General features: G+C 41.5%; 1 protein-coding gene across 7 annotated transcripts in view; it reads right to left on the reverse strand.

The window, feature by feature from the left end:
- ADAMTS9 (ADAM metallopeptidase with thrombospondin type 1 motif 9) overlaps nucleotides 1–26878 on the reverse strand; it is a 224177-nt gene that overhangs the window by 145585 nt on the left and 51714 nt on the right. For all 7 annotated transcript variants that reach the window (XR_010947101.1, XR_010947102.1, XR_010947103.1 and 4 more), the window contains 11 exons: nucleotides 23273–23454; nucleotides 23046–23182; nucleotides 21150–21267; nucleotides 20805–20900; nucleotides 12731–12897; nucleotides 12509–12638; nucleotides 11810–11936; nucleotides 6705–6915; nucleotides 6061–6225; nucleotides 3881–4045; nucleotides 311–430 (listed from right to left, as the gene is read on the reverse strand). Coding sequence is in view for 1 of the 7 variants with exons in the window: in XM_067755092.1 (XP_067611193.1) it covers nucleotides 311–430; nucleotides 3881–4045; nucleotides 6061–6225; nucleotides 6705–6915; nucleotides 11810–11936; nucleotides 12509–12638; nucleotides 12731–12897; nucleotides 20805–20900; nucleotides 21150–21267; nucleotides 23046–23182; nucleotides 23273–23454 (1618 nt within the window). In the remaining 6 variants the exon portion in view is untranslated. The remainder of the gene's footprint in view (nucleotides 1–310; nucleotides 431–3880; nucleotides 4046–6060; nucleotides 6226–6704; nucleotides 6916–11809; nucleotides 11937–12508; nucleotides 12639–12730; nucleotides 12898–20804; nucleotides 20901–21149; nucleotides 21268–23045; nucleotides 23183–23272; nucleotides 23455–26878) is intronic.

The following is a 26878-nucleotide window of genomic DNA, read 5'->3' on the forward strand; positions in this document are numbered from 1 at the left end:
CAAACCCTACATTGAAATCATTAAAAAAATCTGAGTTCAAGAAAACCAGCCCAAAGAGTCAAACTTTGCCACCCAATAAGAATCAGAATCAAGCCTACATACAATTCCAATAAGCAGAGAACAAAACTGGTACATCAAAATATTAGATACAGAATGTAACAAATAAGTAAATCCAGAACAATTTAGTTAGTCTACTGTTTCCTCTATCTACATACTTAACTATGAAAGGACTTCAGTTTTGACTGAGCTCCTGGGAAGTTTTGGCAGCAGGGCCCAAAGCCAATAACTGATTTTGACAAAGGAAATTTACCTGGGTATCAGTTGGTCTAGTCGCTGCATTGCAGTCATTGTCATCCACCACTGACATGTATGTCCCAATGATGCATTTCACTGCTCTTAGCTGGTATCCCTGTCCACAAGTGACACTGCACTGGGGGAAAGAAAGAAAACAGAAAGGATATACAATCTAGCCAATGTTCTCTTTCCCTAACTTTACCTATCACATTCTACAAGAGAAAAAATATTTCCATCATAGTGGGCCAGAGGGCTGGCACTCAAAGATATTATGTAAAAGCAGGTAATCCTACTCTGTACAAATTATACTAATCGATTATCAAGATATTACATGGAATTATTTCTGCCTCCCACTGGAATTATGTTTGTAGGAGTTCAGTTCCTTGACTGTGAACCCCTGGAAAGAGGGGAGTACATTTCAATCATTTTTACATCTTTCACACTCTACCTAGCAGAATGCTGTGGCTAAAATAGGTACTTTATATAGTTATTTGACTTCTGGAAAATTTTCCTAAAGCAATTATCGGAGTTTGCATGAATATTTTTGTGTAAGAATGGTCTTTGCAATATTATTTCTAAAAGGCAAAATATTAGAAACCACTTAACTAGGCAAGAACCAAAAGTCAATTAAATGCACCATGGCAAACAGATCATAAGGAAAATGTAGCCACTAAGCCTAATTGTTAGACTTAAAAAGCATCTAAAAGACAATAAGTAGAGAGAGTGACGTCATGGAAATAGCAGTTCAGGAAGCCCCGAGAGTTGATCCCTCCACTGAAGCAACGATTAAGCTGGCAAAAAATGGCAGAATCTTTGTTTTTTTTTTTAACTCTGGAAGCTAATCAAACACTTAAAGCAACTAGGTGAGTGCTTACTGACAAATTTCAGTAGGAAAGTGTTGAGATAGTTTTGCTTATTGCCCCCCTGCCATATTACACGTTCCTCTCAAATGCACATGGAACATTCTCCAGTACAGACCATGTATTAGGCCACAAAACAAGTCTTAATAAATTTTAAAACCCTGAAATCCCACAAAGTATCATCTCTGGCCACAAGTAGAAAGAAATAACAGGAGGAAAACTGAAAGATTCACACATATGTGCAAATAAAACAACAGAGTCTTAAATAACCAGTGGATCAAAGAGGAAATCACAAAGGAAATTAGAAAGTACTTTCAGATGAATATAATCAAAAATAAAACATAAAATTTACGTTTTAATAAATATAAAGATGCAGCAAAAGCAGTGCTCAGAGGGAAATTTGTCTGTAAACACGTATATTATTAAAAAAAAAAGATCTCAAATCAATAACCTAACCTTACCCCTTAAGGAACTAGAAAAAGAACAAACTAAACTCAAAACTAGCAGAAGGAAAAAAAAAAAAAGACTAGAATAGAAAAACAACAGAATCAACAAAACTAGAAGTTGGCTCTATAAAAAGACCAACAAAATTTATAAATCTTTACCTAGACTGACTAGAACGAGAGAAGACGCAAACAACTAAAATCAGAAGTGAAAGCAAGGGCACGGCTGCTGACTCTACAGCAATAAAAAAGGATAATGAAAGTACGGTGAACAATTATAAGCCAACATGTTAGACAATCTAGATGAAACACACAAATTTCCAAACACATACTAATTACCCAGAAACACAAAAAATCACAAAACTTGACTGAAAAAGAAACAGAAAGTTTGAACAGACCTATAAGAAGTAAAAATATTGACTCAGTAATCAAAGACTTCTTAATAAAGAAAAGTCCAGGACCAGATGGCTTCACTGGTGAATTCTACCAAACATTTATAGAAGAATTAAGTACTATGCACAATAGCCAAAAGGTGCAAACAACCCAAATGTCTGTAGAGGGATAAATGGATGAACAAATTACGGTATATCCATACATGGAATATTATGCAGCCATAAAAAGGAATGAGGTACATATGTGTGCTACAACATGGATGAACCTTAAAAACACCATGCTATGTGAAAGAAGCTGGAGACACAAACAGTCACGTATTGTATGATCCCATTCGTACGAAATACTTAGAATAAGTAAATCCATGGAGGTGGAAAGCAGATTGTTGGCTGCAGGGGTGAAGGGGAAATGGGGAGTAACTGCTTAATGAGTATTTTGGGGTGACAAAAATGTTTTGGAACTAGATAGAGGTGGTGGTTGTACAACATTCTGAATGTACTAAATGCCACTGATTTGTTCACTTTAAAATGGTTAATTTTGTTTCGTGAGTTTTACTTCAATTAACAAAAAATTGATGAAATACAATCCTATTTTTAGTTTTTAAAACATAAGGAGACACTCATAAATGTATTAACTCTGCAGTGTAGAGCTAGGAGTGTGGTTTTCTTCTTTTTGCTAAATTACTTTTTGCAAAACTTCTCTTATGAACATGCGTTATTCTTCAATATTTTAAGAAAGTCTGTTGCCCTGAATTGCATGTTCAGTCAAAGGAGGGACAAATTTCTGGCTAGGACTGACCTGGTATAAACACACATAAAAAAACAGGCCTTTTAGTTCTAAAAGCTGTTATATTCAAATCTTAACAGTGGCCCTGGGCTGTGCTCTCCTTCTGCTATTATTTACAAGAGCTAGCAGATATGGACAAAAAGGAGGCAAGATCTGGGGCATGAGTGGACTCCCCCTGTTTAATAAGTGTGATCAAACATGATCAACCATTCTGACCAAGGACGCTGTGTAATGGAGAGGAAGAGTGCCAATGTAAACGGTAGAAATTGTAAGGGTGTAGTAATAACGCTGCTCTCACTTACTGCACGTATGTTGGAAATGAAGACGTAAGCTAGGGAAGAGGCTGTGGCTGGACAGGGCGGAGGGAGAGTCATTCTTAAAGAGATTACACAAGTGACAGCAAGCAGCTGCTTTGCTTCTCTTGGGAACGTGGAGTGCTACTTAAATAGTACCCGAACGCTTTTGCTTCTATATTAGGAAAGACTTAATTCCAAGAGTAGTGGCTTCTTAAATGCAAGCCCAAGGGAGACTTTCACTCTCTCCTTTAAGAACAGTTCAAATGACTGTGAAACCTACACTGGGGGCTTGGAAAAGATTCTTTCAAAGAGAGATGATTCCTGTAACCTTTGATCTAATTAATTCTGTTTGAAAAGTCTGAATAATTTATGAGAGGTGAACGTAGGAATCATGACACTGGGAGCCAAAACACCCCTTCCAAATCCCAGTCCAGACCCTCCTGCCAAAGACACTGGCGCTGGATCACATTCTGTAACAGACCCACAGCTGCACGCTAGTAGATAACATCAGCCAGGCACGAGATCTGTTGTGAATTTGTTCAAATTCGTGTGTGCTCAAGCTACAGTTTTAACCCAAGGGCGAAGACATGCACGTGGGTCTGGAAAAGGAATAATCAGCTCCAGGAGGCCAAGCGGCAACCCTCAGAAGTGGGGCAAAATGGTTGCAGAGTTTCCATCACTTGGCGCCACGGAGGTGCAGTGCGTGCCACATGCCATGGTGGTTAAATCCCGGCCGCTGGAACGTCCCTCTGCAGGCCCGCTCCAGATAAGAAGGAAAGAATGTAGTTAAGAACTTTATCATTCAAAATACCTGTCCCCAGGGACCTGCCTGCCAGGACGCACATTCTGGCTGCTGACAGGTCTGCATGGAGGCTGGCTTGGTCTCAGAGTCACAGATTCTATCGTTTAATCGATCTTCGCCAAACTGACACCAGACCTGGCGGTGCTTATGCCCTTTTCCGCAGGTGACCAAGCACTGTAATAAAAGGTACAGCCAGTCAGGGTCATTTCTGAACAATGTGCTGTGGTTCCCGGGGATTAGTCATTGATTAACAGGACCAGGTGTTCTCTTTTCCCACAGCAATTCCTCTCAGTCGTTGCAATTTGTAAATACATCAAGGTTCAAGCTTTTCACGCATTCACTCACTCGTTCATTCATTCTGTATTCATCCAGGCTCTGGGACAGTTTCAAGCACAGAATAAACTTAACACAGCATCATGCTGTGAAATCCTGAAAAACAGCATTCATGGTTTGGTAGCATAAAAGTTAAGGGTGGGGAATTTACGAGTCAGACTAACCTAGTTTTTAATCCTAATACTGTTTTTTAATCAGCTGTGGATACTAAGTGATCTCCCTGTACTTCAATTTTCTCATCGGTACAATGGGGAACACAATAATGCCTACTGCCAGGAATTGTGAAAACTAAATAAGAAAAATCCAAGTGAAGTACTTAGCACATGCTCATTCAATGAGTCTTAAATATAATCTAAATAAATAAATAACATCATCATTATTATCTACTTTCATTGTAGAAAACTTGAGAAATACAGAAAGACATAAAAGAGAAAACTATAATGATCCCCAAATCTCACTACCTACCTAGGGATAATTATTATTAAAATTTTGCTGTTTTCTTCCCAGTCTTTTTAGCTATGGAATGTTGGATCATACTGAATATATACTTTCATATCTCCCACTTCCATTTCATTAAGTATTTTTGCAAAGGTCTGTTACTTAAGCTAGTATTAGCTATCTAAGTAGAACTTAAACCCAATACCTTCTTTCTTCTTTTTTTTTTTTTTTTACTAAATACTAGAATTGAAGCTAAGGCCACGTAGTTAACATAGAACATAAGAACTAGGTTTGCTGTTAATTTGTCCAGGAGTCAGACACTGTTAACCACATGCACTGTTACTTGTCTGCCATTTCAGAGGCGTTAATAGTATTCTTTTACGATTCAGATTTTATTTAATGTTGAAAGTAAACAGTTAATATTGCACTTGCACGGATGAGATAAGGGAATGGATGCAGAAGCTGTAGCAGGGAAATACCTCTTTCGCCACATTCCTGACTTGGCCCATAAATGAGGCAATTTCTGTTCCCCTGCCACTTGCTCCCCTGAAGAAAGGTGGAGGGAGGCACTTGCTCGGTGAGAAGCTCACCAGGAAATACTGACTCTGTCTATAAAAGCAAGTTGCTGTCCTCGGGCCACCTATGCTACACAATGGAGGGTTAGCCTTATGCTTCATCGGGTAAGGGACAAGCAAAGCATACATCTGGAATACTCAGCCTGCTACTTTCTCTTTTTCCCAAGTTTTCCACTAGCAACTAGATGGGTAATCAAATAGGTCACTCACTGGGGTCTAATTCTCTTATTTCAAAGGTAAGAAATCAGGGAATCTTATTTTTGACTTCAGATCGAAGCCAATGCAGCTTTATAATTAATAAAGAAAGCCCTGATTTCCTTTATAGCAACTTAGCCAGGGCTCAAGGGGGAGGGAAGGTGAGGAGCTGGAGCTTCAAAAATCACTAACAGGGCTTCCCTGGTGGCGCTAGTGGTTGAGAGTCCGCCTGCCGATGCAGGGGACTCGGGTTCGTGCCCTGGTGCGGGAAGATCCCACATGCTGCAGAGCGGCTGGGCCCGTGAGCCATGGCCGCTGAGCCTGTGCGTCCGGAGCCTGTGCTCCGCAACGGGAGAGGCCACAACAGTGAGAGGCCCTTGTACTGCAAAAAAAAAAAAGAGGAGAAAAAAATCACCAACAGAAGCTACTACGGTGGGTAATCCAGATAAACCCACTGTGACTCTGGGGTCGCCAGTGGACCAGTCATGTCCAGTGAAGACAGTCACGGGGCAGGGGGGAGACTGGAGTTGTTTCCTCAAGAGGAGGTGGGAGAAAGGTGTAGCTGGTCTAGCCTTGAAGCGACCTGGGGGAGACTGAGAATTGAGTATCGGAGATGAGCTGGGGGAAATAACAGCCTTTCCATCTCACCTCTGACCAGTCTCCTGATTTCCACTGTGGACAAGGGAACTCGTTGCACTTCTGAATGGTGACTTTCTCTTGATGCGTGCATTTGCTATCATCAAGTACGTCATTACGGGTGTTGACACAAATAGCCCTTCTCCGCTGGCTTCCACCATCACAGCTTTTAGAACACTGAAAGGACAAAACAAATGAAATAAAATTATTGCTGAGTTTCTCATCAAGCATGCTCAAGATACTGGCTAGGCTGGCTTGTCTCTTCCAGTCCTTAAGAAACAACCAACCAACAAAGTCTGGTCAATTCTAGTTGTTATTTTAGGGGGATTGGTTCATGTTACCAATTTATTTACCAGGTTTATACTGAAGTCAATATTAGCAAACTGGCAAAGGAAAACAAAATTGGACATAGTTTGTGGGATATGAAAAAAGTGTTCTGTTGAGTTGTTCCACCACTCCCAATTTTCCACATGCCATGCCCACATCAGACATTACAAATCAATCATGGTACTCTTCTGCAGTTTTAATGGGGGCAGCCATTATAAATCAATCATGGTACTCTAAATGGGATTTCTCAATGCAGCTCTGCAAGGAGCCATCATCAGCTAATCAGACTTACTCCAAGAAGAAGACTCTCTGAGTGAGAACCAACTTACTTCAGTCCAAGCAGAATAGCGCCAGCCACCAGTGTTACATTCTCCTGAGCATTTTTCCCGGTTGCTTGGTTTGCGGTGACTGCTGCAAAAACTGTCATCAACCTTCTCGGTCTTCCCATCTAGCCTGCTGTATCTGGCACAGTAGATGTCTAATGTGCGGTAACCCAAGCCACACTGGGCACTACATTCACTCCTGCTGGCCACGTGCCACCTATGCATAAACAACGGGGAGAAACCAACATTTCTATTAAATATATATGTCTTATTGAGACTCGACTGGTGGAAGAGTTGAGCTCTGTTTTCTTCCTTAACTCAAATACCATGAAACGCAAAGCCACAGTCAGTTACTGAAATCCAATTTAAAACCAGCATTTCCATGTATTTTTCATGGCTGCCAATGTACACGTAAGTCACAGAGTGATAGTCAGTGGTTCTGTGTTTGTGAAGATTCTCCCCGATACAGTCAATCTGAAATTCAAGTAACCAAAAAAAAAAAAAAAAACACATTGGAATTCAGCAGAGCAAAAAAAGTAATTTTATATTTAAAAGGTTCATGCAACCCAGCCTTTCATTTGTCAAGGAGGCTGCTTTAACAGGGAATCACTGTTGGAAACAATCCCTAGGAAACCTACTTTATGTGGGCCTGTGCTGGAAAATGCTCAGTGAACATCCTGTGAATTAATAAAGGAATGGATAATTTGGACTATAATTGTGAATTTCAAGTATGCTAAACTGTGTACATTATTATCTGTGAATAAAGACTATAAGTTGCTTGAAGCCACAGACCGTAGTCTATATAACTCAATTACAATTTTTTTTTTTTTTTGGCTGTTTAGCGTCTTAGTTGTGGCACATGGGATCTTTGTTGTGGCACACGGGATCTTTCATTGTGGCACGTGGGCTTCAGAGTGGGCGGGCTCAGTAGTTGCGGCACATGGGCTTAGTTGCCCAGCAGCATGTGGGATCTTTTTTTTTGCGGTATGCGGGCCTCTCACTGCTGTGGCCTCTCCCGCCGCGGAGCACAGGCTCCGGACGCACAGGCTCAGCGGCCATGGCTCACGGGCTCAGCCGCTCCGCAGCATGTGGGATCCTCCCAGACCAGGGCACGAACCCGCGTCCCCTGCATCGGCAGGCGGACTGTCAACCACTGCGCCACCAGGGAAGCCCAGCATGTGGGATCTTAGTTCTCTGACCAGGGATCGAACCCAAGTCCCCTGCATGAGAAGCTGGATTCTTAACCACTGGACCACCAGGGAAGTCCCACAATTTTTTTTTTTTAAAGACTAATTTTTTTAGAGCAGTTTTAGGTCCACGACAAAACCGAGAGGAAGGTACAGAGATTTCCCACATACCCCTGCCCTCACATATGCAGAGCCTCCCCATCGGCAGCACTCCCCACCAGAGTGGGACATCTGTTACAACTGATGAACCTACGTTGTCACATCATTATCAACTAAAGTCTATAGTTTAGATTAGGGTTCACTCTTGATGTTATATATTCTATGGGTTTAGACACATGCTTAGTGAATATATATCCACCATTACAGTATCACACAGACGTAAAACTCCTCTGTGCTCCACCTATCCATCCCTTCCGGTCCCACGATTATTCACTTTTAAAAGTAGATATGAATCTAACAAATTTTTGTCAACTTTATATCCCTAGTACCTATAAGACTTTTTTGGCACACAGTAGGTGCTCAGTATGTACTGATAAATCAAGTGGTTCTTTTAATGCTCCAGCAGTGGAGCTAGAGCTTAAAAAAGAAAAAAAAAAGCTTAAAATGAATAGAATAGTCTAAAAAATGAGCTTGAAACGTGTTTCGTTGATCAAACTTAGCAATCCCAAAAGGATGATTTCTTTATAATCTTCATTTGAATTTGCTCTTGATCGTTAATTCTCTCTTGCTCATAAACTCCGTGGCTTGCCAAATACCAATGTCCTAAAAGTTCTCCCTTCTACACTCAGGAAGAGAAGAAGAGCACTGGACACAAGTTTATCTTGGAATTTCTCACAAATGCTCAAAAGTAGGTCAGAGTTGACCCACTCCTACATTTGGCATGTAAAGTGGGCTACTGAGATTTTCCATGGGAGTCACATAGTATTTGGAGGATTTATTTCTAACCGGAACATGTTACATGGGGATTGTAAAACAGTGCTTTATCTCATCCTGTCAAAGGTTAATCTGGGCAAACTCTCACTTCCCTAAGGAAGTGAGGCAAAAAATGTGGACCAATTCAACAGAGGCATCTGGAACTTTCATCCGCCCTTTGATTCTCAGCTACCTTCTCTTTGCCTTCATCATTTCCTCGTGGAAGGGTTATTTTCCATCCTGGATAAGGGAGCCAGGAATCCTGCCCCCTACAAGCGCACCAGCAGCTTGGGCTGGAAAAGTGTACCAGAGTTTTCCTGATATTCACACAATCCCCAGAACCCAGGCAGAGAACATGGCGTAGTCTGTGAAAAGGTCACAGCACTGCTTTAGGAAAGTTCTCAAAATGCTATCACTTAACTTCACTTATTATCACACTGGCAAGTCATCTCACCTTCAGTGTTCTGAACTCATTCATTCATGTCATGTAACAATTGTAATGTGTTACTATATTGCAGAAAAGCAAAGTGTCTGTTAATAAGTGGAAAACAGAAAAGAATGTATGTCTCCAGTGGGTGTGTGGAGCATTGTGGCATTAAATAATTTGGGGAACTACTGATTTAAGCAAGTTCCTCTATTGCAGAACTTCTCAGGGCCTTCAGAATGTTAATCTGAATTACAAATCTTCACATAGTGGAGAAGACAGTCAGTAATACTTCTCACACATACTGGTTTGCCATGGATCATCCTGTTCAACTAGCATTCCATAAAAATGTTTTGGGAAAAACTGTTGTAGAGTTTGAGCAACCAGTATTAATCTTCTCTCCAATCGTTCAGTTTTGCACAAAGATACTTGGCAATTATTAGTATAAATCATAAAAACAGCCACTGTCAAGTTGACAGAGAGAAGACAGACAGTAATGCCTTCTTTGGGCTCAGTTTCTGCCTTTGCCTGTTTTTTCAGGAAACAACTTTATTCTTCCAACAATCTGTAAATGCCAGTAAGATATGAGCTTGAATGCTGACATATAAACACAAACTTCTGGGGACTTCCCTGGGGGTCCAGGGGTTAGGACTCTGTGCTCGCACTGCCGAGGGCCAGGGTTCAATCCCTGGTTGGGGAACTAAGATCCCACAAGCTGCGCAGTGCAATCAATCAATCAGTAAGATCTACTTCATTTCAGACATGAGCATGCACCTGTCTAGTTATGAGGCTTTAAAAACTAATCCTAAACTTCCCCTTTTATTCTTTTTATTTCTAAATTCTCCCCCACAAGGTCTGTCACTTCTACCATAGACACATCTACCAAAAGGCATGGCTAAAATTCCTTCACTTTCTTTTCCTTAATCAGCCAGAGGTGCTATCATCACCCAAGCCGGTTCCCTGAGCTACTGTCCTCCTTTGGTATCAGCAGAGTTTAAGGTGTTTTTTTTTTTCTTTTTTTATGTTAAGTATAAAAAAAAGCAGGTGGCTTTCTCCAAATGGGGAATTTAGAATAGTACCTTTGATATACCTACTATATGAAATGCAAAGACTTTAAGACCTGACTTTATTTACCTAGTTATTGTGAAATGAGTTTTAATAAAAATCAGAATCAGAAAGTGCAAATACAAGCTCAACACTTATTAGCTAAGTGACTCCAGGCAGGACACTTAACCTCACAGAGGCTCAGCTTCCTTATCTGTGAAATGGGGGCAAGTAGGATCCATTTCATAGGGCTACTAGGAGGATTAAATGAGACAAGGCATGTGTAGCATTTAACACACATGACAGGTACTCACAAAAAGCAGCTGCTGCTATTATCATTATTATTACCCTTGGTATTTTATTCTCTAACCAAGTTCTGAGTAGCATGTAACTCCACGTAAACCATTAATACAAAGTGAAAAGAAATCCAGTTGATATCTTCATAATTCTACATAAAAGTATCATGGATCCAAGGCTACCTTTCAGTGCATTCACTTTGTACAGTTTGCTTAATTTTTGTTCTCTGTCAGAAAGCTTCCAATGCAGGAGAAACTCTGGAGAACATACAATTCGCCAGCATCATCACCAACTAACGGCAGCTTATTTTAGAATCTGATTGAAGTGAAAAATATTAGTTTCTCGAAGAAACAGTTCAAACATGATCTCCACCTCAACTTGGTGCTCCTTGCATAAACTTTAAACAGGGTTCTTCAAAAATCTTTTTTTTTTTATGGTCATGTTCTATTACTTGCGGTTCTTTGTACAAACTCGCCTTCCTTGGGATTATAAGAGCATGCTCAGCGCTGCAGGCAGGTGTTCCACAATATCTGCACTGATCCTTTGAGACTCTACCGGCCCCAGCTGGATTCAGTCAGTGGGGAAGTGAAATCTAAGGGAATGCAAGTAGGGCGGGCAACAGACATGGAGCAGAAAACTCCTCAGAGTTATTCCTTTTCACCAAGAGAAATGGAAACGCTTGATAATTCTCTATTTACTCGCCATTTCTTGCCTCAGATTTCAGATTTTTCTTAAATATAGAACTGTTTGCATATCTAGATATCTCTATATAAATTTTCTTCTAGTTCCCTCCATAACTCTACATTAGTGCGTTGCAACTTTCACGTATGTAAAAGTTCTCATCTCATACTGGGTGATAAACACTGTGGGTGGATACAGAGCATTATGGGTACCTTGATGGACGAGGTTACCTCTTTTCTGCTGCCTTTCCAAACAAACTTTTGCATTTGACGTAACGCCCTCATAATAACACCTATGCAGCGAGTTGTGAGGGTCAAATGAGAACGTTTTTTGGCAAGTGCCATACTCTAGTAGTTGTTTCTAATTCTCAGGATTAGAACCAGAAATCTGCAGGTATGTGTCTTAATCAGTTTCAGAGAGATGGAAAATGGGCTAAAGCTTATTTCACTGAAACACAAGGAAGGGGGTCTAAAGACTAACAACCACACCTGCTTCTCACATGCAGAGACCTCCTACAAAACCCTCACAACTCAGTACTAAAGACCATGAGGAAACACTGGCCTCACCTCAGGTCACAGTCTGTGCCGCAGGGTTCAGTAATGGGTGCTGGCTGGGGCAGCCGATCACATCTTTGATCAGAAACTGTAAGCTGATCAGATTCCCTGGTACAAACAGGTTTTCGTTTCCGCTCCCCTAAGCAAGGAGGAAAAAAATTATTCAGACAAAGTAGCCTATTCCATAAACTATTTAGACCAGGGACTGGCAAACATCTTCTGTAAAGGGTTAGATAGTCAATATTTTTGGTTTCGTGGGCCACATGACTTCTGTCGCAGCTACTAAACTCTTGTTATAGGGCAAAAGCAGCTGCTTACAAATGTAAAAAATTGGTGTGTCCGTGTTTCAATAAAACTTTATTTATAAAAGCAGGAAGTGGGCTGGATTCAGCCCACTGGCTGTAGTTTGACAACTCATACTGTAGACAGAAGGAAACAAGATCAATCACATAATACGACTACTAAATCTATGTCTCTGGAAAATCAGCTTGGCAGAGCTGATTTTGCTTGGCTTCACACATAACGAGGAAACTTAGCATATCCTGAATCCCTTGAACAGCTCAACTTGCCAGCCCAAAGTGACCAGATAGATGCAGAGAAAGATTAGAAAATGCATGCAGATCGAAAGGTTTATAGATTGCATGTATTCGGCTGCTTCCAAAAATATAAAAAACACCTTGAATCCCCCAAACTCAACCTAAAAGTAGATACCTTGGCAGGGTTTGCTGCATGCTTGCCAGGGTCCATGACTGTTCCAGTAAAACTGTTGGGGTTTGTCTTCAATTGGAATGTTGAAAGAATAGCGCACATCGGGGTTGTATAACTTTCCCACGGACAACACCTGGGATGTGCAGACAAAATGGAGAGGATGTGTGTGGGCCTGGTGATTCTTGGAGTTAGAAAATGGGCATGGGCTCATTGCCAAGTGTTTACCTGAAGCAAAAGTTCTTGTTCAATGCGATCTGTGGAGTTGATTCTTTCCACTACGTTGTCGGACCCGCTGTACTCTATCACGGCATTCCCAACCCGGATTTCCCTTTTGGACATTGTGACAACAAAGTCTCCATTTAGCAAGAATTCACCTTTACTGCTTGATAAAGCTAAAGATGAGAAAAGAGAATTCATTGATTTGCTGCCACTTGAAATAATACTTTGATAGGCAGACAGCCAGAGTGTGAAGAACGTAGACTGTTCAGCCAGACACGCACAGGCTCAAATCCGAACTTTGCCACCTGGCAACTATGTGGCCTTGGGACATCACTTTCCTCCTCTTGGTCTTGATCTCTTTATCTCTTAAGTGGAGATAAAACACCTCCCCTTCATGGTGCCCTTGAAAATTAGAAATATAATACAAGCGTGCTAATTAGCCTGGGGTTTTTGATACAAGCCCCGCAAACACAGGATTACAGATGGAAGCAATGAGCTGTGGTTACCAGAGGAGAAGGGGCGGGGCGGGGGGCCAAAAGGGTAAAGGAGATCAACTGGATGGTGATGGATGGAGACTAAATTTTTCGTGGTGAACAAGCTGTAGTATATACAGAAGCAGAAATATAATGCTGTACGTGTGAAACTTACCTAATGTTATAAACCAACATTACCCCAATTTAAAAGAAGAAAAAAAGTTTTATGATTTAAAAATACATATGAATAAAATGAACACTTACAAAATTGGTTCCCACACAAATAACCGTTTCTACTTCATATGAGAATTAGCTGAACCTACTGATCTTTCTTAGTTTTCTCTGTTTAGACAGATGTTGAAATGTAGAAATCCACAGCCAATATGATGCTCAAATATCACTTCCTTGGTGAGGCCCACTGAGGTAGCCAGCCTCCAATACGGCCCCAACAATCCTTGCCTTTTGATAGTCACACCTGTGTTGTTCCCTACCACACTGAGTAGCACTGATGTAATAATAGTAGCACTGGAGTAATCACTAGGATACTGTGACTTCCAAGGCCAGGTCAAAGGCATTAGGGCTCCACCTTGCTCTTCCTTGAATCTCCGGCTTTAGGAGAGAAGTCAGATGCCATGTTGTGAGGATACTCAAGCAGCCTCATCGAGAGGCGTCTTGCAAAAATCAGTGAGGAACCAAAGCCTACTGCCAATAGCATCTACGTGAGGCATCTGGTAAGTGGATCTGCTAGCCCCAGTCAAGCTTTCGGACAGGATCACAGCCCTAACTAAAGTCTCCACAGCCACTTCAGGAGAGACCTTAAGCCTGAAACACCCAGCTATGCTGCTCCCAGATTCCTGACACACAGAAACTGGGATATTATATATACTTGTTGTAAGCCACTAGATCTTGAGATAATTTGTTACATGGTAAAACCTACCTGGATCATTGTTTTTAAAACTGCAAGCCCCTCCCATTGGAAGCACAGATTCCATACTTCCTATCCCATTTCCCACCTTAATTTTTCTCCATATCACTTTGTTTATGCTCTCTCTCTCCAAACAGGAAAGTAAGCAAGGATTTTTGGACTGTTTTATTCACAGCTATATCTCAGCTTCTGAAAGAACACATGGTAGATGCTCAAAAAATAGTTTTTTTGGGGGAAGAATGAATGAATCCACTGTGAATCTTGCAAAAGATGCAACCATCAGTGAAGCTGAACAAGGAATGTTAGAGAACAGCTTGAGTCAAGTGCCAAAACACTGGCCAACTAAGAACATGACAGAGTTAGACCAGTTAGACATTTAAGAAAAGGAAATAAAAATGGACAAAGAAGATGAGATGACAGCTGCTTCAGAAGGAATAATTTACTCATCCAAGTGTCAAGAGAGACTACTGGGAAAGTGAATAAAAACGTCAGGAAGCTTTTTAAGAAATGACCCGTTTTCAGATTTTACTGTCAAATTCAAACTTTAAGCAAAGAACGTACCACTCTATCACATGACTTGACTGGAAAACTTAGGGAAAAATATTTATTAATTGCTTATTCTCCATTCTAAAAACGTGGGCATGATTAAAATCAAAATACAATTTTGTTGGATATAAGAAAAAATAAAATTTATTTTCATACTTTTTGATTAATTTCTCAAGATAAAATCCCAATCATATCATGATCAAATCAAATCATATCCCAATCATATCTTCCCCCTAGTATTTACTATAAAAGTTTGGTTTTACTTTAAGTACCTTTTTTTTTTCTTCAGTACTACTGCTCTTTGAATAATGAATTCTCCCATGTTTTGAGCTTGACATGTAGCAGGTACTCAAGAAAGCAGAGCTATTAAACATTTGAGCCCTAAACAAAATACTAGAAAGAGGCCAGTAACCTCCTGTAAGTTGTGCACGATTAGCAAATCTCGGCAGCGAGGGATCCCTTGAAATGCACAGGCCATGTATTTAGGTGAATAAAAGGAATGTGGAAATTGGACCCCGGGTTGGCAAACAGGTGTCCTCCCAGACACAAATGTCAATCATTTGGTACTAGCCGTTCAAGAAACTACGCAGAACAGGATTCCCTGACAGCATCGTGTCTCAGCATCATCGATGACATCTGTCTTGGTTGTGGGATGGGGGGGGGGAGCCAAGTTATCTTAGGCGTCTGCCAGATCCTAACCTGCCCTTCACTGATGCAGGTGGCGCACTGTCTTTCACCAGAAGTAGACCAGAAGCAATGCATATGTAGAAGAGGCTGAGAGGAGTTAGGGCAAGTAGATATCATACCCTTATGTGGAAATTAATGAAGGCTTCAATGAAGCTCTGAATATTCCCTGTGCCTCAGTAGCAGTAGTGTCCCTGTTTTCGAGGACACGGGAACCTCACAGAGTTCACCCAGCTGGGCACTATACTGATGCAAGGACTGCTCTTCGCAGGGTCAGGAATTAATTGCATCGAATTTGATCCCTAAACCTGCGCTTCATCTACCAGAACTCCTACCTTATAAGCCCCATCTTGGCCCTGAAGTAAAAGAAAGATGCCTTCATTGGAAATGGTTGGGAAGAGAGTGGTGACACAGGAACAAAAGCTTTTAAAAAGATAATCTTTTGAAATGGGCAATCCAGGATCTTGGCTTCTTCTTGATCCAAAATCCTTTGATTGTCCCTCTACTACCAACAGAACGTAGCTCAAATTCCTTAGCATCACCTTCCTGTATCTTTACAAATCTTATCATGACCTATTCTTCCAAACTCACCATTCACCCCCACCAATAAGCCTCAACCCCAGTCATGTTCATCCCCAGGTCAGCTACACATTTTTCTATATGGAAGTAGTAAAGTGAAGTGGTTAAGGGTACAGGGTCTGAGGTCAGACCAATAAGGGTTTTAACTCTTTTCCCATTTTCTGTTCATGTGACCTTGGGTAAGTTATTCAACCTCTCTGAGCCTCAGTTTCGTCCTCTGTATAATGGATTTCTTATAGAATTGTTACAAACATTAAGCAGGACAGTGCATGCAGGATTTGGTAGCTGGCGGGTCAAAATGCCTTCAAATGCATTATCTCCTCATCACACTTTTATACTTGCTTAATTCATGGATAAGAAAAGCATGACTTAAAACATTATGACAATATTTTCTGAGGCCAGGTGACTTCTAATCATGGAAGTGTGTCTCCAGAGCCTGTTAACCACTAAAGTTTTCTAAGAAGAAGGTCACCACATATCCACGAAATGAGTGAATGAATTCAGGTATTATCTTATGTACAAATTGAAAGCAAATATGTTTAGCTAGAGATTTTTAAAACTTTAAGATATTTGTTCTGCTAGACTGCATGAGCCTCTTTAAGTAAAGCCAGCATTTAAAAATGCACTTTTCTCAGCCTAAGAAAGATCCCAGTCCGTAGTAGGTGCTCAGTCAACGATGTCGAAAGAACAAGTGACTGATGGAACCTGACATTCGTGACAAGGAGAACACACAGCTTCCAGCCAAATAACTGTTTCCCCGTCAGTGTAAACCTCTGACAACCTCATCCCCCCTGCAGCGCCTGTAGCGTGAGACCCACCAGCCATGCAAGATGTAGGAGTTTCAGTGGGTCACTGGTTGGAGGCGAGGTTGTTTCTGTGGCACCTCAGGCCTCCTGAGGCTGCCTCCTAACGTGGGTCACTTACATGGCGGTGGCAGGATGGGCTGCCAGAAAAATCACCCAGTTCTTTCAAGTGAAGTCGCATGCTAGCTACTCAGCTGACGTTTCACTAAAAGGGGGGAAATGAGATGTCACAAGGCCAGTTCTGTAAATTAAGCGATAATCCAGTTCTGGCTGTATTCAAAGAGCAATCATCTATCCTATGTTAATTCTGGGGCTCCTTTCCAGTGTCTCCAGGCTTCCTCTCATGCTTATGCTGACCCGGGGGCATTTCACCCTTCACTGCATGCTCCTTATCCCATTAGACGGTGAGTAGGAAAGGAGATAGGAGTCATCAGGTGAAATGGAGTTCCTGCTTTATCTTGAACTGGATCGATTCCTGTCTTCCCACTGCCACCATTAATCAAGGGCTAAGTGTCCTGTAGACAAATAAGCATCATGGAAATGGCTCCTTTTTCTCCTAAAGAAACACGAACATGGTAGCACTGGGTGCAACTTGGCTTCAACCCAACGGGAGGGAGGGGTCTATGCTGAAAGGATGACCTTTGACATGGAGACTTTCTGCTTCGGTACCTTGTGAAACAAATAGTTTCCTGAAAACAACAGTCTACTGCCCAACCTCCCACTAATGCGATTAGGGAGCTAATTTCCTGGGTTGGTTTCCCCCCCATTTCACCCATCAGAGCTGGGCTGCTACAAAGGCCCTCTCTCCTGGAAACTGCTCCTTCACCAACACATGCGAAAAGAGTATGGCTTGACTGACCTTGAAAAAAAAATGTGAGGTATACAGATGATCGCTTAGCAACCGAACAGCTAGGACTGGCCTCCAGCAAGACTCAACTGGGGGCTTTAAAATATTCTTAGAGCATTTGCTGCGCCTTTCTTCAAGCCAAGAGTAAACATTTACACCCGGCAGATTTGATGACAACATCATATTCCTCCTAACTTGTTAAGAAACCACTGTAAGGTTCAAAGGCTCTAAGGTCTTGACCTTCATGCTCAGTGAACTGTGACTCGCCATCTTTGCTTGGACTTTTCATTTGTTTCCAGAGAGACGTTCTTTGGCCAACAGGTAACTTTCCCATAATATTCCATTAAAGAGCCATGACTACCTCAGACTGTCTGTCCCAGATGACAAATCTTCTTTAATTTTGCTTTCATTCTTTACAAGGAGATTAAGAAACCTCTAGCGAGAAATAAAAGGATATAAGAAGGCCCTCCCCAATTCAGGCACCTGACCTGGTTGATGAAGTTGAATTGAACTGAGGCCACTGCTTGGAAAGAGATTGTTTTTCCAAGAAGGAGAATAACAGTGGAGAATCCTTCTCCTTTTCGATGAGAAGAAAGGAACAGCTCAACATGGTGTTTGGCTCTCAGGAAATTAACCAATAAAGGAGGCTGCATGCAATGCTGCTGGATTTAATTAGGAAGTAGTAAGGCCACAGCAGTCACAGGTTCTAATTTATAATCCAGTTCACGAAGAAAAGTGCTTGACCCATTGTGCACAGTGGTTGAAGGAGAAATGTGGGATTCCCCAAAAATAATTTGGATAGGGTCCTCAAGAACTTTGTTACCTGTTTTAAAAGGTACCACTCATTTGCATATTTAGGGTGAGGAAAAGCTGATGCAACCACTGAGAATTGATTCCAAGTAAGATTTTACAGTCTTTAAAGAAGGAATGATTCCGTATATTTCCATCATAACTCCATCCCCCCATTAGGCACATGGCAGGTACTCAGTAAGTGAAGACAGCATGAGCAATAATTATTATTCAATAATTATTCAATAATTCAGCCATCATGTACTTAGTTCATATCATGTGAAGGCTTCATATCAGGAGCTAAAAATATAAAGACACAGCTTCTGACCCTAAAACACTAGTGGTCACATGGATAAATAAGGAACAAGTCTCAAGTGAGTGGATGGTGACTGCATCCTTTTGGCTGCTCAGGTCAAAACCATGGAGTCATCCTTGACCCTTCTCTTTCTCTCATACACCATATTCAACCCATCCACTAATCATGATGGCTCTACCCTCAAAAGATATCCAGAATTTGACTGTGTACTGCCAATTCCACTGCTCCCACCTGGGGACAAGCCTCCAGCACATCTCTCTTTGACTACTGCAAGAACTTTCTAACCCATCTTTCTGTTTCTACCCTGTACCCTACCTACCGACCCCATCTATTCTCAACATAACAGCCAGGGTACTCCTTAAAAAATATAAATATGATTATATCATGTGTTTCCTTGGTTCAAAACCTCTAGTCGCTACCCTCATCTTTCAGAGTTCAAGTCCTTTCAATGATTATATGGCCCTATATGATCTAGTCCTGATACCTGTTTAATCTCATCTGGGACTCTCCTCTGTGCTTACAAAGCTCCAGCCACACTGGCCTCCCTCTATCCTTGGAACAAACTAGACATACTCCTCTTTTAAGGATTTCACATTGGCTGTTCCCTCTGCCTGGAATGCTCTTCCCCTAGACAGCCATTGTCTCTCACTTCAATTCAAGCATTTCAACTCCACTGTTCCCGCCCACTCTCAGTGTCCCAATTTCCTTTATGCTGCTCTGTTTTCTAATTTTACTTATTACCGTCTATTACCTGTTTATTGTCTATCTCCTTCCACTAAAAAGTTCTAAGAAGACAGAAATTTTTATTTATTTTTTTAATGTTTTTGTTCTGTTTTGTTCATTGTGCCTAGAACAGGGCCTGGCACATATTAAATAAGTGGCTGGCTGAATGAATAATGAGACATTGCAGAAAATGCTACAACACAGGCATGTGTAAATGTTATATTTAATTAGCACGCTTGGCTAAAGGGTCATTGCTTATCTATAAACGATTTCATGCAGACATTCCAAAATATAGATACGGGTTCTAATTCAATCCAACAAATTCTCATTTCTAACTCAATATTTCCAGATGTTTGGACTAAGCCTCTACAGAGGCGGTATTCAGATGCATGGAGTCCCTGCCTGGACATTATAAGAAAGTCCATTCATTTCTTTTAAAAACTGACTGCCCAGCAAGACTGCCCTGATTTCTTCTAGATCTGAGTGCAAGTCGTGCTGCTTTTCAGAGCTAAGAAGAATCTGGTTGTGCAAGGTGACTAGCTGAATCCCTTTCTGTCATTACCCCAGTCCCCATGTCCTTTTTTTAAGGAAAAATAATTGGGTGAATTTCCTAATCACTTATGGAAGTTTACAGAATGATAATCTGAAGTGGGACTGGGCTGAGCAAACAGCTGAAAATGAACACAGGGTTGTTGGTGAGCTGTGGTTTGAAAATAGGAAGAGATATGAATTAATCATGTGCCTGGCCATGGTGAGAGAAAGATGAAGAAACTATGAAGTAACAAGATGGGCCACGTTAGCAATGACATAAGAAACATATTGCCAGTATAGAACCTTTTGGAATGACCGGGAATCATGAAATGTTGAATAAGTCCACCTGTGGTCTGCTATTGGTTAAGTCAACTAACACCTCTACTACAACACTGGCATGTCAGTTACCCAAAGGACAGATTTTTTTTTTTTTTTTTTAAAGACTCAAAAAGAGCAATGATTTTAGGCTAAACTTACAAGGCAAATACTTTCAAAATTTGATTTGGGGATATATGGGGATATATGTATATGTATAGCTGATTCACCCTGTTATAAAGCAGAAACTAACACACCATTGTAAAGCAATTATACTCCAACAAAGATGTTAATGGGGCCTGTTTTCTAAGATCCAGAGTCAATTCCTTGATACTGACTACTAGAACTACACAACTCTTAAATCAACAGGCTGACGGTGTAATGTACAAGGGAGAAATAAAATGATGAGTTTCAAGATCAACTTCTTTCTTTTATGAAAATACATGACATCTGAAAGCTGTCCACCTGCTATAGGGGAAAGGAAGGAGCCTCTGCCAACTGCTCCAGAGAACCAGAATTCCTGCAAATGGCAGGGGGCACCCATCTCACCTAAGTAGTTATCATCCTCTGATTTCCCTGAGAAACTGTGCTGCCGCACATCGATATTGGTAGCACCAGCTGGAATTCGGACCACAATATTGTAACCTGAAAAGAAGTGAGCAGAAATTGAGCATCCCACAGATTGGTTCATTTTCTCTAAGCATGGTGTAAAAGGTGGCAACAAAGGAATACAATATAATTCTCACTATTAGGTGCCTTATAGCCAGATGGGTAATGTACCTTATCAAGACTCATTTTACACTTGACATGAATACTTTTACATATTACACGTGGTTAACAATGTTTACACTTCGACTATTTTCCTTCTCATGGTTCTTAGGAACAAATTCTTACCATAATGTACTGTATTAAATGTTCCTGCCACTGTTTTGCACGAAGAATTATCGCCACCACAAACCCCACATTTATCTCTCCGGGCTTTTGAGTTTAAAACATGATCGCATCCAGCTTGCTTTTAAAAAGAAAACAGTTGAAATACATGGTAAGTATTAGAGAGATTATAAAATGATAAGTAATGTGTTTCTTTGAATGAGGTGCATTCAAAATGACAAGAACTTTTAAGTCTCTTTAAACTTTCAAGGGTTGGGAACTCAAATTGTCTTTAGCCTTGCTGTGGGAAAATGTGGTTCTTGGACCAGCAGCCATGGGCATCCCCGGTGATGTTGGGGATGCAGAATCTTAGGCCCCACCCAGATGTACTGAGTCAGAGTAGATTTTCTGGCATGCTAATAAGACCCTTAAGTGCTTCGTCTACAGATTAAAGTTAGAGAAGCACTAGTCTACAAGTAAGTAAAGTAAATGAGGAAAATAGCTCAGGAGTGGAAAAAAAAAGAGAGGTTGAGGACTGTATCCCATTAAAGAGCTCACACCGCATCTTAAGGGAGCAGCCGCTGTCCACTGCAGGCTACTGCTGCCATGCAGAAATAGGAGCCCAGTGTTGACGTATCCCAATGTTTCAAAAGGGACTGGAAAATTTGATTTTATGTGAAATCCCCTATGTTTAAATACAGGCTATGAATGGAGGACAAAAGCATGACTCCGGGCTGCCAGGTTGAGGCCTCAGGCTCTAAGCGGCCTCTTTAATTTCTTCACATCTTAATGCAGTGCAGCAGTGTAGACTGGGGTCTGAAAAGGACACCGGCAATCACCAGAAGACCAGGAGGACAGAGTTCACATCCTCAACTATTTTGTTCCTTCGAATGAACTAGTCTTTGAGGAGACACTCAATGTTTTGCTCTAGCGCATGGACTAAAAAGGAAGTCCGCACCGTAGCTGTGGGTCAGGAGGCGGGTGAAGCTCATAGGGGCTCTTCAATCAAATCCTACCAACGAGGAGCTCCAATGTGCCCTGGACTCCATGCAAGGAACAGATACATCATCTCAGAGCCTGGCTGCGAGGGAGGAGTTCTGACTGGTGAGAGCTGGGAAATGGTGCCAAGCCCTCAAGAAATCAGCACTCTGACGCTTTACCATCTGCCAGAAGGGTCTCGATTTCCCTCCCAAGAATAATTTGCCTGTATGTCTTTGGTAGAAATTATCCTGCTTCAAATCAGAAATCTGAGTGAGGCCGGCTCTTCCTCGTAACATCTTTTTGGAGCACAGCTATTCAATCTACAAAACTCACTGTCAGGAAGCTTTTGGGTTTAACCTTATGCACTGTGGTTATCGTAAAGAAGTGTGTATGTGTGTCAATTATAATAAATCTTCACAGGGAGGTTTTTTTCAGACTCCCACAGAGAGTGTCAGAAAAATCTAGGGCAGTGGTTCTCAAACTTTGGCATGCATCAGAATCAGGTGGTGCTGGGAGGGATAAATTAGGAGTTTGGGACTAACAGATACACACTACTATACGGAAAAGAGATAACCAACAAGGACCTACTGTATAGCACAGGGAACTATACTCGATATTTTGTAATAACCTATAACGGAAAATAATCTGAAAAAGAATACACACACACACATGTAACTGCATCACTTTGCTGTACACATGGAACTAACACAACATTGTAAATCAACTATACTTCAATAAAAAAATAAATCAAATCAAATAAAACATAAAGAAAAAAAAAGAATTGGGTGGTGCTGATGTTGGTCCGGGGGCCCCCACTTTGAGAACCACTGCCCTGGAGATGATGCACAGATACTAGCAGCTGCTATTCTATGAAGGAAGCCACACATCCCAGCTTGGCAGCAAGACAACACAGTGAAGAAATCGCCATCTGGGACTCACCCGACAAAGGCCTTGGACACAGATGTCATTGGTGTCCTGGCCACATGGAGTTCCATCTACCACTCTGTCACGGAGCTGATAGTAGGCCGTGTTCCCCGCCACCCTGCAGAACAGCTTGCAGCGGTCCTTCATCAAAACTAGACAGGAGAGACACCATGCAACGTGACTTTTGTGCCTGGACCCCGTGCCAGCCTGCCAGCCACGAGCACGTCTCCAGATGCACTTACTTCCACTGTACTTCGGGACCCAGCGCACGTTCGGAAGCAGACCATTGATGTTGAAATGCTTTCCATCAAAGTGAGCACACTGTTCGTCTCGGAAGTCTCGCTTCTGCTTGGGACATGGCTCCGTGTTGCAGGACTTAAATTTCATTCTGCGCCCTACACAGTACCTCCCGCCATTTTTTGGCCTGAGAAAAGGTAAAGAACACACGTGCTGTATTATAATGTATTTCTCCCCATCACTTGATAATGTAAAGAACACACATACTGTATTATAACGTATTTCTCTAATGTATCATAATGTCATGTATTACAATGTGGCTTCCTGTCTTTGAGGGAAGCAAAGGTGAAGTGGACAGTGACAGTGGCCAGGGCAAGGGCTCTGGAATCGGGGTTTGCACTCTGCCTTCAATATCATTAAGTGTATAACCTTGGGCCAGTCACTGAAGGTCCTTGAGCCTCAGCCCTTCCATTTGTAGAATGGGAAGGCACCACCTGGTAAGGCTGTTTTGAGGATAAAATAGGAGAGCATCTAACTTAAAGTGTGAAACATAAAATCTGGCATCTATTAGGCCATTCTGTGTCCTCCTTCCCGTGAACATCCACAGTCCTTCAGTTTTAAAAACATAGAAGGACAAAGGTACAAATGAGTACTTGGAATGCTCCTGTTTAGCTTCCGTATCATGGTACTTTCATGGGCAACCATCCTAAAACTTGCACCACTTCATTTCCATTCATTTCTGTCCCTCTTCTCTCTTCCTCTCTCTCCCTGCATGACCGTTGTTTTTGTTTTGTTTTACAAATAAGATGGAATAAGATGTGCTCATATTTTGACTAACTTAACAGGAGAGAGTGTAAAGGTTTCATTAACTTTCGTGTGACAAGAGTATGGAGGACGCCTTGCAAAGCATCACAATGCAAATTTAATCTCAGCATGCAGCCCCGTTCATGGATTTTCCAGATGTGACCCAGACAGTATATTAAACAACCCATCTCCCGGCAGTCAACAGCTTGCCAAGTGCATCACAGAGACGGGAAGATCACAGAATCGGAGGAAATTGGACTCACTCACAGCCCAGGGCTGGAGGAGCTCGGATACCAGAGCTACTCGGATACCACAGGTACCACAGTTGAGGGCACCTCTCAAACTGAAAGATTTCTACCTTTTCTCTTTAGAATGAATCTTTCAGAGTAATTTGGACCGTAAGAAGTGTTTTTTTTTTTGTTTTGGTTTGGTTTTTTTTGCTTTGTTTTGTTAACAGGGCTTGGGGAAGGGAAATATATCCATGACTATAAAATACAGAATGAGGGGCAGTCTAGCTGAGCCCGTGAAGCTCTAGAGTTGCATCTGGCTTCTTATCTTGGCCCCACCCTCACTGTATGACCTTAGACAGAGTTCTTAGTCTCCCAGAGCTTCAGTTTTCCTCTTCTCTAAAATGAGTGCACACAGCAAATGCCTAAAAATGTTAGTGACTATGATGTTACATGTCAGCACAACCCAACCTAATCCCATCCGATTCAGCGGTTTCTTTGTTTTGAGTACCAAATCCGAGCTATGACGTGTGCACCGTGAGGCAGGTCTCAGTGGTACTGCAGAGTGCCTGAGTCTCAGGAAGGGCTGCCTGGCCATGATGCCGTCATAAACATGTTCCATCCACCAAAGATTTGTAGAGGGAGGTAAGAGCATGGGCTTTGCAGTTACAAGCTGGGCAACCTTGTGTAGGTTACCTGGTCTCCGCAAGCTTCATTCTGCACATGTAAACAGAGATGATGCTGTGCACCTGAAAGGCTTGTTATAAACAAGGAGCTCAGCAAGGAGTCTCATAACTAACTATTCATTGTTATTATGAAGAAGACTGCATCTAGGGATGCAGAACGGCTCAAAACCCAACAGTATCTATGTCTGATCATTTCCCCATTAGGCCCATATGATTTATATCCGCCTTGTGTGCTTGACTCGCCCATATTCACTCATATCTTGCCCAAGGGGAGGGTAGCTGAGGTACTTTTGTATCAAGGGATGGAAGGTTCAGAGAAGTTAAGGACTTTGCCCAAGGTAACACAGTTAATAAAAGAACAGAGAGAGGACTGGAATTCAAGCTTCCCAGGTTCTCCCACTGTGCTCTTCCTGCTTTATTCTCCAGGAACTATGGTCCAGAGTCCTGTCTTTTTCTTTTTTGGTGCCATTTAGAGATACAGCCTTGGTTTTCTGGATACCAAGTTCTTCTCTCAGTACCAAAGCACCCCAGTCTCATGCATAAAATATCACTGATGACACATGAATAACTCGGGCTCCTAACGCTGTAAAACCTGTTTTTCCTTCTACAAAGAAGACCCCTTCAATTTTTTCCTCAAATTGAAATGATCTCTGTGGAATCTTTTTAAATCCCAACAAACAATGGATCCATCAGATCATTTACCTGTTGTCTGAAAGTAACTCATATTCCTTTCCCTTTGAAAATAAATTTTTTTCAGTGATTTTTTTTTCTTTCGGTTCTCTTATATAAGAAGTGTTTTCTGACTCTTGAAATTGATCAAGAGCAGCAGTTCCTCGGGCAGCAAAGAGTTAACATTTGCAGGTGGCTTCCTGATTCACATGGTAACAGAATCCACCTTTACTTGCTTTGACCACTATCAAATGTCAAAGAGCATTTTGTGACTTATTTCTATAAATGACATTAAAAAAAAAAAAGAACACACAGAAAACACTCCATGTAAAAGGCAATATTGCCAAAGGTTATAGATACAGATTCTGGAAACAGGATTTGAATCCCAGCCCTGCCTCTTAACCATGGTGCAATCGTAGGTAAATCGCTCAGTGTTGCTAAGCCTCAGTTTCCCTACCCGTAAAAGAAAGATGATGCTAATATCTACTTCAAGGGCTGAGTGAGGATTAATGGGTTAATAGATTCAAAGCACTTGAACGAGGCCAGCCATACAGTAAATGTTTAGCTATTACAAGGGTCTGTAAACTACAGCCTGTGGGCCAAATCCAGCCTACTACCTGTTTTTACATGGCCAGTGAGATAAGAATAGTTTTTACATTCTAAAAAAATTTAGAAATAAATAAAAAGAATATTTTGAGACACAAGAATTATATGAAATTCAAATTTCCCTGTTCATAAATAAGAGTTCTATTGGAACACAGTTACACCCACTCTATACGTATTATCTACGCATGTTTTCCACTATATCAGCAAAGTTGAATAGCAAGGACAGCCATCCTATGGTCCACAAAAACTAAGATATTTATTATCTGACCCTTTACGGAAAAAGTTTGCTGACCCCTGAGTAGTCTAGTGTACAGGGCACCATGTCACTTTGCAACTTCAGTCACTGACTCTGCATAGCCATCCGCTGCGGTAGGTAGTAGCATCCTTGTTTCTGAACCCTTGCTTGAACTGGGCTCAGAAATGTTAAGTAACCTGGCAAGGTCACATGCAGCTAAGTGAGACATACTGGCTGAGAGACCAAGGCAGGTCTCCCTGACCCAAAGCCCACAGTCTGGCCTCTCTCCCATGCTGGCCTCTCTTCAGACAGGTCTCTTTTCCATTTCAAAACTGATTCTATGACTTTATTTGCTTTTTATGGAAAGGCAAATGATATTTTATG

The sequence above is a fragment of the Pseudorca crassidens genome, chromosome 10 (genome assembly GCF_039906515.1).
Source record: "Pseudorca crassidens isolate mPseCra1 chromosome 10, mPseCra1.hap1, whole genome shotgun sequence".
In the NCBI taxonomy this organism is placed as follows: Eukaryota; Metazoa; Chordata; class Mammalia; order Artiodactyla; family Delphinidae; genus Pseudorca; species Pseudorca crassidens.